This window comes from Neolamprologus brichardi, chromosome 3 (genome assembly GCF_056152115.1).
Source record: "Neolamprologus brichardi isolate AB-2024 chromosome 3, ASM5615211v1, whole genome shotgun sequence".
NCBI classification, from domain to species: domain Eukaryota; kingdom Metazoa; phylum Chordata; class Actinopteri; order Cichliformes; family Cichlidae; genus Neolamprologus; species Neolamprologus brichardi.
This window is the reverse complement of record NC_142106.1, coordinates 30,546,251-30,564,477: the sequence shown is the minus strand read 5'-3', so window position 1 is coordinate 30,564,477 and position 18,227 is coordinate 30,546,251. Positions and strand designations below refer to the sequence as shown.

Sequence of the window (18,227 nt, the reverse complement as noted above, 5' to 3'; positions counted from 1 at the left end):
GTTACTCTATGAAATGACCTAAAAAGCAGTGTCCTATAATTACCATTTAAGAATATGAACCTGAGTCTACAGTCCCACACATCAACACAAATCAATATCCCAATGAGGACACACACACACGATCATTATTTATTTCATTTTTACCTTTAAAAACAAAGCAGATGAAAGGTGTAAACCAGCACAAAGACACTTCGAAACCATCGCCACAGTGATTCTACTTTAGAAACATGAACAGGTAGAAACAGAGGCTTCAGTCTGACTTCTCAGCAGTTTGTTACCTGTTAAAGTTCAGGGTCTGGCTGCTGGGCTGGGGTCAGCTTCACTCTGCTTTATCATCACTCTGGCTCTTGGCTAGCTTAGTGTTAGCATGCTGCCTGTGCAGATGGTTGTAAAGAGCTGAAGTTGTGTTAGTAACATAATGCAGCCGTTTCTTTCCCAGAAGCTGTTTGCACTTTACCATCACTTTTTTATTTTTTGCAGTAAAAGTAATTTCCATATTTCTACTACTGAAAAGCTATAGACTGCTTTCTTCCTCCAGCACACGAACTGAAATCAGCTGATTGTAGCACATGTGTGCAAGAAGAAGACAAAACCTTTGTTCCATGTTTTTTCTTTGGATCCACCTCCCTTACATTTGCAATGAAAGCAACAACATAAATATACATACAACAAATGTTAACTGTAATGCAATTATTGGATTACAGTAATACATTAAATTACTGTGTTATTGAAAAAAACTAAAAACACTGGATTTTAATGTAAGAAATGAACCACCTACATCATACAGAAAACCCAAGATTAACCTTGATAAGATGAAATCTTACTTTGTAGCACAGTCCTCAGGGCAGCAGATAAAAAATCAATCTGTAATAAAAATCATCAAAGTTAAGGATTATTTAGGATTTTTTAAAACATTTTATCTAAGAAGAAAAATGCTGAGGCAATTCTGGCTTGAGAGTTGTTTTGCAGTGAAGCTGAAGGTTGGATGTGTTGATTCACAGTACTGGTTTTGCTTTTTTTGTAAAAATAAATAAATACCTGCAACAGGTAATGAGAACTGGAACTGTAGTATTTTTAATGAGGGATTTTAAAGGGCAGTACCAACATCACTACGTGAAAAATGAGCTCTTTTATCCAGACGTCTCATTGTGTTCGTTGGAGTACATATATGTTTAGTAATGTTACTAAAAGCATTTTAACTTAAACAAAAAGTGGCATTTTATACAGACAGAGTAACTGAACTAACTTAATGCACTGTATTAACATGATTTAAACCATGTGGAGTTTTGAGTGCGAGCAAGTTTTTTTACACCTTCAAACTGTTATCGAGTGAGTGTGATAATACTTTCTGTGTGCGGATGTTGAATGCGGATGTTAAATGTGAACTGTTTTAAATATTCTGTACAGTATGCTTTGTGTAGTCCCACAGAAGTCTTGAGTCGCTGTGCTTTTAAAATAATCTTTTAATGCTGTTATGTCATGATAACAAGTTAGCCTGAGATAACAAAGGTTGTTTTCTTGTGGTAACGACTATTTTTTATGCCAAGAAAAAAAAAGATTGTTTACTCTTTGTTTATTAGACAACATGAGCTTCAAGCAAACTACAGAAGGACATTTTTTTGGCTGCCTTGAATATGCTTATTAAAATACGGAGGAGTGTAAATTGTTGATAATGCGTTATTATTTCTGTAAAGATCTATTTTCCTCTTGGTTTTCTGTCAGGAATCAAGACGCCACTTTTCATGTATTGTTAATGCATAAAGGCGACTAATCATAAAATAAATTAAATAAAGACACATGAATGGGTTTATTCTGTCAACCCTAGTTTTCCGTCTCATCAAAACAGAAAGTAAAATTGTGTGTGTTTATCCTTGCACTCAGATAAGCAGAGGTGTTATTTTCACCCCTATGGTGAATCATTTTTGCGGCTTTGTGGTGCAACAGGAACATCAGACAAACAGCGGCTTGTGTTTTCCACTCTTTTATCATTACTCATTCCTACGAGCGGAAATTATTCTTTATAATTGCTTTACAATTGGTTCACAAATGTTGTGGCGATTCTTTCTGATACAGACAAGTGAATAAAAGCGAGCAGCCGTCTAAATTGTTGATGGGATCGAGTGAGTTATTCAAGTTATTCTAAAATAACAGCATTAAAAAATTCACAGCATCACAGCCTCTCTTGGCTTCTGTACACTTATGTACAGTATGTATAAATATTTTATCTATATTCCTTGTTTCTGTATGTCTTTGACATCTTGTGTAAAGCTTTGTGTTATTGTGCCAGATTAACAGAGTTATGATAAAAGTTTACGGGGACTCACTGACTTTGACACAATAAGTTCAAATATTTTATTTATTTTTTAAGGAACCCAGTTTTATGAAGAATACATGCAAAAATATAGTTATAGCAAAAAATTCCTTTATTTTGTATTCCCCCCCCCCCCCCCCCCCCCCCATTAAATGACCAGCAGAGTACAGATACAATACTAATATGGATTCCTTCGCTGGTGAAGAACTTCCAATGAAAAATATTCAGAATAAGTAAAAACACTTAAGTACGAGTCTCTGATTAAAGGATTCCTGTATAAACTGTATATGTATGTGGTTCACTTGTAATTCTGGAAGCTCATTGGTCTAACTGCTAATACACTTTCAAGTGTGTCTTTAAATAATAAATGTTTTATTTGCAACATCCACAAGTCTCTGATTGTGTGTGTGATAAAGTATTCGTCTTTGAAATATCTGCAGATACCGTCTGAATTATGAAACAAACGAAAAATAATCCGATGACTTAAATCATACTTGGTGCTTTTATAACAACCTATAATGAATATTCAGCCTCCAACCATCCTGATCACACCGCAAATAAAGTTCTGAAATCTAAATTAGCTCAAAGCACCAACAGCTCATGTTCCATTAATGAATAATAGGGCCATTACTTCTGTGTCTGTGCACAAAACGGGGTATAAATTTGGACCAAATTCATATTTCACAAAACTATCAAAAAGTGCAAAACTAATAATAATCATGATGCTAAAAACTGCCTTACCACAAATACAATATTATTGCTAAATTTAGCTGATCAGTCAATTCAAATATTAATTTTATGTTTGCTAACAATCAGCTTTTGCTAGACTTTGATTTCCATCTTATTATCTAGTTGTATTTTTTACACTTTAAGTGGAAGAGTTTGGAAGAGTTTCGGAATATAAATATGTATATGTATAATGTGTGTTGCTTAGACTCAGCCTACTTATTTACATTTTATTTTATTCCTCCGTGAATCGCAACCTTATCGTGGTGGAGGGGTTTGTGTGTCCCAGGGATCCCAGGGGCTATGTTGTCTGGGGGCTTTTGCCCCCTGGTAGGGTCTCCCATGGCAAATTGGTCCTGGGTGAGGGACCAGACAAAGAGCGATTCAGAAGACCCCTATGAAAAAAACACAGAGGGAACAGTTTACCCTGCCCGGGATAGGGTTACCGGGGCCCCGCCCTGGAGCCAGGCCCGGGGAGGGTGCCCGAGGGCGAGCGTCTGGTGGCCGGGCCTTAGTCCATGGGGCCCGGCCGGGCACAGCCCGAAGAGGAGACATGGGCCCATCCTCCCGCAGGCCCACCACCCGCAGGAGGCGCCATAGGGGTCGGGTGCATTGTGTGCCGGGTGGCGGCCAGGAGCGGAGGCCCTGGCGGACTGACCCCCGGCTGCCAAGACTGGCAATAGGGACATGGAATGTCACCTCTCTGGTGGGGAAGGAGCCTGAGTTAGTGCGTGAGGTTGAGAGGTACCGGCTAGATATAGTCGGGCTCACCTCTACGCACGGCTTGGGCTCTGGAACCAGTCTCCTGGAGAGGGGCTGGACTCTGTCTCAGTCTGGAGTTGCCCCTGGTGAGAGGCGGCGGGCTGGGGTGGGTATCCTAATATCCCCTCGGCTTGCTGCCGGTACGTTGGGGTTTTTCCCGGTGGACGAGAGGGTTTGTTCCCTGCGCCTTAGGGTCGGGGAACGGGTCCTGACTGTCATCTGCGCTTATGCGCCGAGTGGCAGTTCGGAGTACCCAGCCTTCTTAGAGTCCCTGGGGGGGGTGCTGGAAGGTGCTCCACCTGGAGACTCTGTTGTCCTGCTGGGAGACTTCAATGCTCACGTGGGTAACGACAGCGAGACCTGGAGGGGCGTGATTGGGAGGAACGGCCTCCCTGATCTGAACCCGAGCGGTGTTTTGTTATTGGACTTCTGTGCTAATCACAGTTTGGCCATAACGAACACCTTGTTCGAACATAAGAGCGTCCATAAGTGCACGTGGCACCAGGACGCTCTAGGCCGTAGGTCGATGATCGATTTTGTAATCGTATCACCAGACCTGCGACCATATGTTCTGGACACTCGGGTAAAGAGAGGGGCTGAGCTGTCAACTGATCACCACCTGGTGGTGAGTTGGATCAGGTGGCGGGGGAGGACGCTGGACAGACCTGGTGCACCTAAACGCGTAGTGAGGGTGTGCTGGGAACGACTAGCAGAGGCCCCAGTCCGCGAGATTTTCAACGCACACCTCCGGCAGAGCTTCAACAGCATTCCGAGGGAGGCGGGGGACATTGAGTCCGAATGGACCATGTTCAGCGCCTCCATTGCCGAAGCTGCTGCATTGAGCTGCGGCCGCAAGGTGGTTGGTGCCTGCCGTGGTGGTAATCCCCGAACCAAATGGTGGACACCAGAGGTGAAGGGAGCCACCAGGCTGAAGAAGGAGTCCTATCGGGCTTGGTTAGCCTGTGGGACTCCGGAGGCAGCCGACAGGTATCGACAGGCCAAGCGGAATGCGGCTCGGGCAGTGGCTGAAGCAAAAACTTGGGTGTGGGAGGAGTTCGGAGAGGCCATGGAAAAAGACTTTCGGACTGCCTCGAAGAGGTTCTGGCAAACCGTCAGGCGTCTCAGGAGGGGAAAGCGGTGCTCTACCTGCACTGTGTATAGTGCTGGCGGAGCGCTGCTGACGTCGACTGAGAAAATTGTCAGGCGGTGGAAGGAATACTTCGAGGACCTCCTTAATCCCACTGACGCGTCTTCCAAGGAGGAAGCAGAGTCTGGGGATGAGGGGAATGACCCGCCAATTTCTGGGGGCGAGGTCACTGAGGCAGTTAAACAACTCCTTGGTGGCAGAGCCCCTGGTGTTGATGAGGTCCGCCCCGAGTTCCTGAAGGCTCTGGACGTTGTAGGGCTGTCCTGGCTGACACGCCTCTGCAATGTTGCGTGGAGATCAGGGGCAGTACCCGTGGATTGGCAGACCGGGGTGGTGGTCCCCATCTTTAAGAAGGGGGACCGGAGGGTGTGTTCCAACTACAGGGGGATCACACTCCTCAGCCTCCCCGGGAAAGTCTATGCCAGGGTGCTGGAAAGGAGAGTTCGTCCGCTAGTCGAACCTCTGATGCAGGAGGAACAATGCGGTTTTTGTCCTGGTCGCGGAACACTGGACCAGCTCTTCATCCTCTCGAGGATACTTGAGGGTGCATGGGAGTTTGCCCAACCAGTCTACATGTGTTTTGTGGACTTGGAGAAGGCATTCGACCGTGTCCCTCGGGGTGTCCTGTGGGAGGTGTTGCGGGAGTATGGGGTGTCTGGCCCATTGCTACGGGCCATTCGATCCCTATACAACCGTTGCAAGAGCTTGGTTCGCATTGCCGGCAATAAGTCGGACTCGTTCCCGGTGGGTGATGGGCTCCGCCAGGGCTGCCCTTTGTCACCGGTTCTGTTCATAATTTTTATGGACAGGATTTCTAGGCGCAGCCAAGTGGCGGAGGGCTTTCGCTTTGGTGGCCTCAGGATCTCATCTCTGATTTTTGCGGATGATGTGGTTCTGTTGGCTTCATCGGGTGAGGGCCTCCAGCTCGCACTGGAGCGGTTCGCAGCCGAGTGTGAAGCAGCGGGAATGAGGATCAGCACCTCCAAATCTGAGGCCATGGTTCTCAGCCGGAAAAGGGTGGAGTGCCCACTCCGGGTCGGGGATGAGGTCCTGCCCCAAGTGGAGGAGTTCAAGTATCTCGGGGTCTTGTTCGCGAGTGATGGGAGAAGGGAGCCGGAGATCGACAGACGGATTGGGGCTGCAGCTGCAGTAATGCAGACGCTGCACCGGTCCGTCGTGGTGAAGAGGGAGCTGAGTGTAAAAGCGAAGCTCTCAATTTACCGGTCGATCTACGTCCCTACCCTCACCTATGGCCACGAGCTGTGGGTAGTGACCGAAAGGACGAGATCGCGGATACAAGCGGCGGAAATGAGCTTCCTCCGAAGGGTGGCTGGCATCTCCCTTAGAGATAGGGTGAGAAGTTCGGCCATCCGGGAGCGGCTCAGAGTAGAGCCGCTGCTTCTCCACATCGAAAGGAGCCAGCTGAGGTGGTTTGGGCATCTGGTAAGGATGCCCCCTGGGCGCCTCCTGGGTGAGGTGTCCCAGGCATGTCCCACCGGGAGGAGGCCCCGGGGCAGACCCAGGACACGCTGGAGAGATTATATCTCTCGGCTGGCCTGGGAACGCCTTGGTGTTCCCCCGGATGAGCTGGAGGAGGTGGCTGGGGAGAGGGAGGTCTGGGCCTCTTTGCTTAGGCTGCTGCCCCCGCGACCCGGCCCCGGATAAAGCGGATGAAGATGGATGGATGGATGGATGGATATTTCCTTTATTTTATCTGGCATGTTCTAAAGCTCTGGTGGTGCTTGCTAATCTGGTGAGACTTTCAGGTAGAAGGGTGGGATTTGGCGGGTAGGTGTGGTGTCCACTGTGTGTGTGAGTTTGAGGAAAGACCAGCTACTGCTATCAAGTGGATATTTGAGTCCGTAGACAAGCAGCACGCTGCTATTTTCATGGCTGACCAGTCACCTGGCGTGTGGAGCTGTTTTAACCTACCAAGAGGTAATTAGGAGTCTGAGAGGGTTTTTTCAAAACCAATAGACCCTGTGCATGAGAAAATGCTAACTTCCTGTTTTAAGACCGGATGTAGAGTTGTACATTTGCGGTAGCTTTATTTTGCGGTCAGTTGCTACAGCGAAGGTGGACTCCAAAATCATGTCCAAAATATGAAAACAGAAAGATCGTGTGAAGTTACAAAGAGGAGAAGGTGGGAACACTCACCTGTGCTGTGTCATAAACAAAATCAAATGATCAATTTTGATGTTTGAAGAGTGGTTGGTTGAGTCGATTGGTTGTTTACATCACTCAACACAAGCACAACTGCATTACAAAGTCAGAAGACACGTCGTCCACATTCAGAAGCACATTTCTGTATAGTGACAGTTCTTAAGGGCAAATGGCAAATGTTCACCTTTTAAATTACAGGTGAAGAATAGTCAAAGCCAGATGTTTGCCCCGTTATGTTGATATCAGCTAGTCAAGTACACACCTACACAGCATGTTAACAAACCGTGAAAAAAAGACACAGGCTATAAAAAAATACATGAATGATTGGTGGTAATGGTCTCTATATGTTAGTATTTACGAAGGGTATGGTGTGACTTACCGTCAAAATTACAGTGGTCCCTCGCTATAATGTGGTTCACCTTTTGCGGCCTTGCTGTTTCGCAGATTTTTTTAGTGCAATTTTGCATGCTTTTTTTTTTTTTTTAAAGCTTTTGTGTTCTGTGTCCTGATCGGCTGTAGACCATTATTGATCTCCTCCGTCTCTCCTGTACAGTACAGAATCTCTACATCGATCACTAGCAGTGTGACTCTGAAGTGCAGTACTGTATGTTTGTAAGTTTTCTCCCCAGCAAACACAACACTGTCGACAAAAAGTTTTGCACCGTCAAAGGCACCTGCAGTACCTGACTGCAGTAGCACCCAAAAGGCAGAGGAAGATAACCATCACACAAAAAGTTGGACTTCTGGAAGTCACCGTATTTTTATCACCATATGACAATTAAGCATATGCATTAAATTTAACTTTAAGCAATTAAGCTTGAAGTTAAATTCAATAGCTCTAAAATCTGTCATTAATGTATATAGGAAAACAAATATACTGTATGTTTATTTCTCAAATAAAAGTTTGATCTTTGGTTTCATTCCGTAATACTGGAGTTTTTTTTTAATTAATTAATTTTTTTTTACAAAGTTTTGAACTTTGAGAGTGGTTAGACAAGAGAGAAAAGTGGTAAAAATGTTCATGCCTGTCTGAGAAAAGTGTATAAAGAGTGTAGTGAAGGGTTTTACAACCTTAAAACATCTAAAATAATTATAAAAAATAAAGTTGTCTACTTCGCAGATTTCACCTATTGCTGGTTATTTTTAGAGCATAACACCCACGATAAATGAGGGAACACTATAAAAATACTGCGAAATATAAAACTTCAATCCTTTCTCTCTTTTGCTCTGAGGCATGGGGGAAAAATATCGACAAGTTGATGAACATCATCTACAGATATATTCGGTAAATGCCCAAGACATCTTGAGAAATGTAAAAAAAAACGCCACTTGACTTGTCCATTTGATTGACTTTTTTTGGAAAACCCGACCGTAAACAAGGCACAAATATCACACTGGAAACGAAGTGACCTACAGGAGTTTCCCCACCGGAAGTAGCATATGCTAAGGTGCACATAGTCTATTGTTAACATTTAAAATATGCTAATATCGCTAGCCACGATTAGCCGCTAGCATTTAGCCTAGCACTGTTCTGAATAGAATAGAATAGAATAGAATAGAATAGAATGCCTTTATTGTCACTACACAGTTGTACAATGAGATACAGAGCATCTCCTACTCAGTGTAAACATGCAGTGGGGGGGGGGGGGGGGGGGGTACAGTTCTGCAGCGCTATATACATATAGACAGTATTAACATAGGGAAAAAGATATATATATATATATATAAAATGTACAAATATACAAGCCGTTTTTTTAAAAAAAGTAATATGTAATAAATAGTGTTGTGTATATACAGTTGAGTTATTGCACATAGAATTGGTATTGCACAGTGGTGGTCCATAGAGGAAGTGGGAAGAAAATAATTGGGGGGCGGGGGGGGGGGGGGGGGGGGGGGCTGTGTTATTGGTGCATGTGTGAGTTCAGGGTGGTTATGGCTTTAGGGAAGAAACTGTTTTTGAGTCTGTGTGTAAACATCCTCACTAAACAAGGACAGAGAACCTTCACATAGATGTGCCTGCAGTTAAACACTATAACTAATTGCTTCCCCCACATCCTAGATGTGTAGGGGAGAAGAACAGAAGAATATCTAAACATGCAGTTCAAGGCAAGGTTTACAAATTTAATTACAATAATGGCAACATTTAATAATTCACTCTAACATTACACTTGCTAATTTTTAAGGGGGCCTGAAGGCCGGTACATGAATATGCACTCAAGCACAGACCAAACACAGAAACTTTAGATGGATTTCTAACAAGCTTTATTTCAAACACTAATGTTAGCTTGGAACACGGGGGAGATATATGTGGCATAACTCTAAACAAAGGAGAACAGAAGGGCAGCAAGGGAGGCTGAATCAGAGGAAAATGGTGATTACAGGGTTTGAGTGGCTTACTTGGGCAGGCAGGGTGCGTGAGGCCCTGAGGGGAGAGGTGATGGTCTGGGTGGTGTCTAGGAAGGTGAGTAAGTGACACTTTTTCTGCACACAATTCCTTGAGTTTCCATAGACTGGAGGGCAGGCAGGTATGTGCGGTGGAGATATCATTCTTGGATGGTGGAGCACTGAGTGGAGGTAGAGTGAATCTTGTCATAGAGACCAGCGTCCAGAGAATGTGTGCGGCTGAGGGGTTGAGTGATGGCTTGAAGAGGACACTATGGCCTAAATGGAACAAGGTAAGCAAACCAGCTTAACTAAGAACATGAACATAGAGGGAGTTTTACCAACGTGAGTTAGCTAATGAACTAGCAGAAGTAAGAAGCCCTGTTAGCTTATTAAAAGTGCTTATTAGGCTCCTTTGTAACATGAATGTCTTTATTCTACGTCCTCATAGCTGTTGCTGAAAACAAACTGTAACACCTGTACAGAGTTTTTTGTGGCTGACTGCTACATACTTGTGTTGCGAAACTAGGATTTCCTGGTTACTGTGCGGTGCAAACTGCAGCTCTTTGTGTATCTAATTTAACGCCACAATCAGCCAATAACACAATCCAACAGTTTTCTCCTGTGGTTACCAGCAATAAAAGCTGAATTTTGTCTCCTGGGTCCATATCTGGCCTCGTTTGGCTTCTTGACTTCTTTTAAGAGAGTGATTGAAATCAATTCAATATCAATCAATCAAAGCAGAACAAAAACATATACAGGAGAAAAATAATTAGGAAACAGCGCAGAGGAACACACAGCATTGAAGGAGGACACAACAAGGAGAGACAATAAATACAGCCCAGGTATAGAGGGGAGAGAAAACAAGTGGGAGAAAAGCTGTAGCAAATCAGGTTTAACGAGACAAGGGAAGTTAAACTACAGATAAAGTGCAAGAAACGAAAGACCAGAGACAAACATTAAAACACATAGGCAAGACACGAAAGGGCGAGACATAGAGTGTGAACATAAATTGCTTTTCCAACCCAAAAGAATTACAAACTCACAAAAACTCAAACCGCTGACCGTGAGAGGAGAAGATGTCATCTTCTCCTTTCATCTGCTCCCTTTTAGGGTTGTGATAGCAGATCATCTTCCTCCACCTCACGTTAACAATCTGTATGTCCTCCTTCACCACATCCTTAAACTCCTTTGTCCAGTATGTCCACTATCCCTCTGCTGCACATGTCCAGACCATCTCAGCATGTCCAAACTGCTCAGCTTGAGCTGTTCCTCAGATGTACTCATTTCTAATCTTGTCCATTCTTGTCACTCACAATTAAAATCCGGACATCTCCAGCTCCACCTCCAGCCACTGCAGGTCTCACTACCATCATGTAAACCTTCTCTCTCACTCTTGGTGCTATCTTTCTGTCAAAAATCACCCTTGAAACTCATCCTTATCCATCCTTCGATCCATCCAAAGTAATGGACAGAGTTGTATTCTGTCTCGCTTCTAATGACTTTCATTCCTTTTCTCTCCAGGGCATACCTCCACCTCTCCAGGCTCTCTTCCACCCGCTACTACTCTACTCTCACTACAGATACAATGTCCTACACCACCTTCACATTTCACAGCCACTCATTACTTCCTCTTGCAGTACTGCAGTTACACTCTTTGCACCCTAACATATGCTTTCTCATTTCATCAAAGGCTCTCCTTCTGACCTTATCTCCATCAACACTCTCAAAGCAAACATGACATCTGTAGTGCTTCTTCTCTGATGCTCACTGCTCATCGCCTTGATGTCATTCCACAAAGATATGGATTACCAACTTTATCCATTTGTAGTTACTGCAGCTCTGCACATCATCCTGTCCTAGTACTCTTCCTGTTCATTCAGGCAACCTCTCACTCTCCAAGATTAAGCTGAAAAATATGGTTATAAAATCCCTGCCTTCTATCATAAACATTTTCATACTTCTGGACCAATTACTTTACCACTCTTCATCTTATATGATTGATAATAATTACTTACCATAGTATATAGACAGTGCATACCACAATAAATTGGTACTACAGTAGTATAGGCATTTTTGTCCTTCATCCTATATTTGCCTGGTTCTTCTCCGTGACCTTTATAGTGCACTTTAGTAGGAACAATGAGTTTGTAAAATGTGTATTTAATTCACAATGCAAAATGTTTTAGATGCCAAATAAATGTTACCAGCATCTGATAATAGATCAATTCCTTCAATGTGAAAACCTGCTGCTTCCTGTTCTAACCATAATGTAAAATGTTTCTGTGCTAGTATGCTAACAACCACAGACACATTTGCACACAGACTTCATACAAAAACCACACATACGTATGCATCTGTTTCCTTCATACCATTGCTCTCTCTTATTTTCCACACGCTAACCCTCATCTCTTCTTGTTTAACCTTAAATATTAGGATTTATTTGCAACAGGCTAAAGTCTTTACAGCACCACAAACACACACAAACACACAGGCACACACACACACACACACACACACACACACACACACACACACACACACACACACACACACACACGTCTACCCTAATATCTTCGTCACCTCTTGTATTTTAATCATAGCATTTGTGAATGAACATAAATGTCTGGTTTATCATTAATTACAGTTTTTTCTGAATGCTTAAACCCTAACTGTGATTCTTATAGCACAATTCCTAAAACTATTAACACTTATAGCAAAACCACTCACTGAGTTTGCAAAACTAAAAGCACAAACACTGCTTTGCACTCAGTTTGCAATTTTGTAACACACACTTTGCAAAACTGTAGGCACAACTCACTGCTTACACTCAATTACCAAATTTCCAACACACTCCTAGCAAAATTATACACATGTATGGCTATCATTAACACTATTTTGCCAACTGTCTGGCACACTTTCACTTGTGGAAACTTTTTTAGATAATTAGTCCACTTTGCAATCAGCCTAAGCACTATAAACAGGCCACAGGTAAGCTGTCCATGTGGAGTACAATGGAAGGAGCAGTAAGAAGAGTGAGAATCAGAGGAGGCCGAGGGAGAGGACGTGGAGGTGAAGAAGTTGGAGGAAGAGGACGTGGAGGTGAAGAAGTTGGAGGAAGAGGACGTGGAGGTGAAGAAGTAAGAGGGTTAGAGGAAGTTAGAGGAAGAGGACAAAGAGGAGCAAGAAGAGGACGAGGAGGGGAAAGAGGAAGGGTAAGAAGAGTAAGAAATAGAATTGCTGATGACATCAGGGCTACAATAGTGGACCATGTCATCAACCATGGGATGACCCTGAGGGAAGCTGGCCAACGGGTTCAGCCTAAACTGAGCCGCTACACTGTGGCAAGCATCATTAGGACATTTCGAAATGAGAATCGGTAAGTACTTTGTAGCACTGCCATACTCTAATGAGAAACACAACAGTACCATACATGCAAAAATACTGAAATTGTTACTTTACAGAATTGCTAGACGTCCAGATGTTGGGGGCAGAGGCAGAATGTTCACTCCAGAGCAAGAGACCCATATAGTGAACATGGTGATTGCCAATAATGCAATAAGACTGCGCGAAATACAGCAGCGCATAATTGATAATGACACCATCTTTCAAAATATACACAGTGCAAGCATTTCTACACTAAGTCGTGTACTTGCGCGCCACAGAATAAGAATGAAGCAAATTTACAGAGTTCCTTTCGAGAGAAACACAGAACGTGTAAAGCAACTGCGATATGACTATGTGCAGGTAGGCTAGTGTCATTGGTTCTGAATTTGGAAGTGCATACTGTAATGCTGTGCACGGGCCTGATGTGTTGCATTTGTTTTGTCTTGTCCAGAGAGTGATGGAACTAGAAGCAGATGCAACGGGACATGAGCTACTTTTTGTAGATGAGGTTGGTTTTAACCTCAGTAAAACCAGGAGACGTGGCAGGAACATAATTGGACACCGTGCCATCATCAATGTCCCAGGACAACGTGGTGGTAACATAACCATGTGTGCAGCTATAAGCCAAAATGGTGTTGTTCACCATCATGCAACCATAGGCCCATATAACACTGCACACATTATTGCATTCCTGGACACCTTGCATGACATGCTCACTGTTCAGAGACCAGAGCAGACCCGATATGTCATCATATGGGACAATGTTAGTTTCCATAGGGCTGCTTTGGTCCGCAACTGGTTTACAGACCACCCATCCTTCATGGCACTCAACCTCCCTCCATACTCTCCATTCTTAAATCCCATCGAGGAGTTCTTCTCTGCCTGGCGCTGGAAAGTGTACGACCGTCATCCTCATCAACAGGTAGCCCTTTTACAGGCAATGGAGGAGGCATGTGGAGATATTGACCAGGCATCATGTCAGGCCTGGATACGGCATTCAAGGAGATATTTTCCCCGGTGCCTTGGACTGGAGGATATCGCATGCGATGTGGACGAAATTTTGTGGCCGGACCCAGAAAGACGACATGATGTAGGCTGATTGTCTTTTTTTTCCCTTTTTTTTGTGAAATTCCTATTTTGTGCTCTGACTTTGTCTTGGTTTTGATGAGTGTGAATAAACACCAATACTTGAAGTTTGGATCCTTGTATGTTTACATGACACTATGACAAAAGTGTGACCTCAAATTGACATCTGTACACAGAGAAAGCAAAAGCCAGATGTGTTTTGTATTCATACCATCAGTGTGCAGTTGGCGCATTGTGTGCTTAGTAGATGATGGCTTGTGTGTACTGTTTGATACGAAAACACCATTCTTACGAAGGTGTGAAGAGTTAATCTAGCTGTGTTCGCTTTTGCAAGAGAACTACAATGTTTTGATAATTGGGTGACAGGTTTTCTTATTTGTGTGTAGAGTTTTGCAAAAATAGCCAATAGTTACAAAAAATGTGCTTAAGCAATCAGAAAAAACTGTAATTGAAGTGTAGTTTAGCTGCAATTGGAAGATTTTTTTTTCTTTCTCTGATCCAGCACATGATGCATCGCTTCCTGGGCTTTGAAGCGTCTCTTTTTCTCTCTGACACCTGCCATATTTGTTGCATTCATAGCTGGTTACACCAGAGAAACCATGCACCGTAGATTTCCTGTTTATGAATTCCACTTTTCTTACATTCAGATAAATTTGTGTGGATTAAAGATGATTCTGCTTCTGAGTTTTTGGATTGTTACAGGTAAGCTGAATGAAAATGTTTTTGTTTTTTGCATAACTAATGCCAAACTTAACCTAATGTTAATTTATCAAATCATTTTTAAAGATATGTATCAGAGATTTCAATGGGGAAATGGCTGTCACTGTAAAGAATGAATAAAAGTTTAATAAGTGTAATTAAATGTAAAAATTATTACTCTCAGCCTAACGTGCTATTAAAAACCCACTGAAATATATCAAAGTGTTTTCCTTTATCATACACTTACTTCAATATATGTATTGTATTTATGGTGTGATTTTAAAGTGTAATAATGTGTTTTAATACTTTTGCTTCATGGTTTCCTCTTAGGTCTCATGGCAGAGGACCCAACAGCGACATATTATCGACTGAAAAACAGCTCAGTGTGTCTGAATGTCAGGAAACCGCCACCATATAAACGTGGTGAATGGAAATTTAACACAATAATTATTGTTGATGGTACAGAAATCAATCCAATATACAAAGACAGAGTGGTTTATACTGCTGGGAACCTCTCCCTGTGTATTCATAACTTGGCTGATACAGACACTGGCATATATGAAGTCTCAATCAGCCAAAACTTTACTTCAGCATCAGAGAAACATCAAGTCATTGTTCAAGGTAAGATATAAGCAGAACTTTGTCTTTAGCCTTTAGCCATGAATCTGTTTTACAAAAATATTATATTTTTCTGGATTTAGTAGCATTTGTCTTACTAAATTTAAAATTCAAATTTTTTTTAAAGCTTTTAAATTTACTTGTGACTGAAAGAAAAACAGAATCTGTTCTTGTCTTTAACCACAACATCATATATCCTACAATTTTAGAATCATCCAGGTCATTGTTAGTTCTCGTTTTTGCATTAAATCATTAATTTATCTGTTTGGCTCCATGTCACAGATGTGGTTCCCAGACCTGTCATTATAATGTCAAAGCTTGGCTCCAACCAGTCTGCTGGACGCTGCAATATCACAGTAAACTGCTCCATTCAGGATTATTGGCTTTGGTCTGTTTGTGATAAAGACGGCTGCAGAAGATCACAGAAATCATTCAGTGAGGTCAACATCACCATCTTAACTGAGAACAGAGCTGTGGTCTGCAGAGGCAACAACCATGTTAGCACAAATAAAGCTTCTGAAAACTTAACACTGTGTAAGTATTAAATATTAATTATAAATAACATGCTGTTGATTCTTTTCACATTAAATAAAATGCAATATTTTCTTCCACCTTTCTTGATATTTCCCCTGTTATTTATATATGTACAGTGTTGTTTCTTGTCATAAAATTTTTAATTTTTTAATGTATGAAAAGAAAAATATTGCTCAATAAAGTTGTGTTTTTGTGTCTGCAGGTTTCAATGACTCTAATCCTGATAATAGAGAGAAAACACCACAGCCTACATCAACGAGAACACTTGCATTTATTATTGTTTGTGTTTTACTCGCCTGCGTCTTCATACCAGTTTCTTTCTTTTTAGTTAAAAGATTATTTTCAACAAAATGGAAATCCTACCAGGTAAGCTGCATTCACTAACAGATTTATATCTGTTTATATTATATAACTTGTGCAGTGGTGTGTCATAATGTGACTGAATATTTAACTTCATTATTTACAGGCTCCAACAAATACTATCCGCTCAATACAAAGCCAGCCCATTAGTACTCTGCCATCATCTCAGTCTAGAGCCTCTACTGCGTCTTCATCAAGTGATGCTGACCCTGCTTATGAGAACGCAGACATCCTTCAGTACAGCCAGACCAGCAGCCCAAGACAGGAAAGCCACACAGTAGATACCATCTACACTCTTCCAGGAGTGAAAGCCTCTTCTGCTGGCAACAACACACAAAATACTTCAGAGACTGCCACAGTGGAGGAGGCACAACAACGGCCCACACAGGTCGACACAGTTTACAGCGTGTTGCAGAAACCAAAAAATCTGAATGTGTAGCACCACCCAGAGGTCAAACGGGACTTTTGAACAGTGGGAAACAAAAGAAAACGAGAGAACAGAAACTGTACAAAGAGAGTGAACATTTTGTATATCACACAAATATTCCAAAAATGACTAAAGCGCTAAAACAAATAAAAGTTTCATTTAGTTAGTGGACACTGGACAATACTTTTTGAAAATGAAAATAACACTGTATATATTGTTGTTGGGTTGTTTTTTTTTTTACGTTTATGCAAATCGGGGCTGTACGAAGTCACTGTCATCTTTACGACTGTAAGCTGTCGTCTGTGAGGCATGTTTGTTTTTAACATAGTTCACGGTGGAGAACAGCTGCTCACATACATATATGGATCCGAAGATCAACAATCCACAAATTAGGCATGCTGGTAGGCTGCTCTTGTCAGAACTAAATGCAAATGACTATGCCCATTAAATGTTTTATTTTCTTCAGATATTTTTATTTTCTTAAATTACTTCATACTTGGCCTACCTGGGGCTGAAAGTCTCGATAAATGCACAGCTTTTGGTGGGTATATACTGGCTTCCACGAGTGTGATGCTTATTTTGAGTGATGCAAAATAATAAAATATAATGTTATTTTAATATTTCAAGATCACAATAATCTTCCAGTTTAGAACTATAAGTTAAAAAAAAGAACTAACACAAATATAATACACTTCAACTAAATACTTATAATTTATTTTCCCAAGCCATGGGGAGCCACAGTATAAAGATAAAAGAGCCACAGGAGAACTATCACACTTTACAGTACAACATAGATTCTCTGCAGGGTTCAGTGCAGGTGAGTTGGCTGGCCAAACACAGTAATAATATGATCAGCAAACCATTTGTTAGTAGGTCTGGCACTGTGAGCAGGTGCTAAGTACAGCCATAAAGCCAGTAGTTGGTAGACAAGTCAGGTGCATTGACTCTGGACTTAATAAAAGACAGTAGGACAATGACAAGCAGATGGTATGGCACCCCAAATCAACACATGCAGAAGTGTCACACTGGATTTCAGTCATCACAGATTTTGTGGGTCTTCACTCATTCTGCCAAAAGTCGACCTCCATAGTCTAGGGTCTTAATATCTTATGCAACCAAGGCTCAAGGCTGGTTGGAGAAGCAGCAGGGCATCAGTCATCGCTGTTACTTGTGCACATTTTCTTTTTACAATTTTGTCTTCCAGTCAACCTTTTATGAATTGGTACAGTCTTCTGAACACTCAGCCTTTCAGGAATAACCTTATATGGCAAGCCCTGGTAAATATGGAGTTTTGCGTCAGGAAGGGCGTTCAATGGAAAATCTTTGCAAATCAAACATGCAGATCGTCAAGAATGAGATTTCCTTGACGGACCACCTTCGGTGCAGTTGGCCAACAGGGTTTTGGTCATAACTGTCCTACTGTTAGTGGAAGAGAAAGGAAAAGGAAAAAAGGAGAATGTGTTTGGAGGCAGTGAGGCTTTTCTTATATTTGATCACAAGGTGATAATCCTGTCCCAACAACACCCAGCACATTAGTTGCTGGTTCTGGTTGTACATCCGGTCAAAAAAACAAGACAAACTGGATAGAACCGAATAGTTCAGTATTACAGTGACTTTTGCCTCCA

At 42.3% G+C, this 18,227-nt stretch overlaps 2 protein-coding genes across 2 annotated transcripts; both read left to right on the top strand.

Moving 5' to 3' along the window:
- The first annotated feature begins 9,810 nt into the window (after nt 1–9,810).
- LOC148104191 (uncharacterized) lies at nt 9,811–13,977 on the top strand. The gene is made up of 4 exons (XM_087838295.1): nt 9,811–9,836; nt 12,727–12,870; nt 12,956–13,238; nt 13,330–13,977. Exons 1-4 carry the CDS (start codon nt 9,811–9,813, stop codon nt 13,975–13,977), a joined length of 1,101 nt encoding a protein of 366 aa, XP_087694421.1.
- A 548-nt stretch (nt 13,978–14,525) lies between these two features.
- Nucleotides 14,526–17,067, top strand: LOC102799653 (uncharacterized). Its single transcript, XM_006805479.2, has 5 exons — nt 14,526–14,666; nt 14,994–15,284; nt 15,564–15,815; nt 16,018–16,181; nt 16,282–17,067. Exons 1-5 carry the CDS (start codon nt 14,564–14,566, stop codon nt 16,612–16,614), a joined length of 1,143 nt encoding a protein of 380 aa, XP_006805542.2. The 5' UTR covers nt 14,526–14,563; the 3' UTR covers nt 16,615–17,067.
- The last annotated feature ends 1,160 nt before the right edge of the window (nt 17,068–18,227 follow it).

Coding starts and splice junctions, on each gene's coding strand:
- LOC148104191 (XM_087838295.1), top strand. CDS start 9,811: ATGAACATAGAGGGAGTTTTACCAAC. Junction 9,837..12,726: donor ATAGAGGGAGTTTTACCAAC/GTGAGTTAGCTA, acceptor AGTAAGAAATAG/AATTGCTGATGACATCAGGG. Junction 12,871..12,955: donor ACATTTCGAAATGAGAATCG/GTAAGTACTTTG, acceptor GTTACTTTACAG/AATTGCTAGACGTCCAGATG.
- LOC102799653 (XM_006805479.2), top strand. CDS start 14,564: ATGCACCGTAGATTTCCTGTTTATGAATTCCACTTTTCTTACATTCAG. Junction 15,816..16,017: donor TTCTGAAAACTTAACACTGT/GTAAGTATTAAA, acceptor TTGTGTCTGCAG/GTTTCAATGACTCTAATCCT. Junction 16,182..16,281: donor CAAAATGGAAATCCTACCAG/GTAAGCTGCATT, acceptor CATTATTTACAG/GCTCCAACAAATACTATCCG.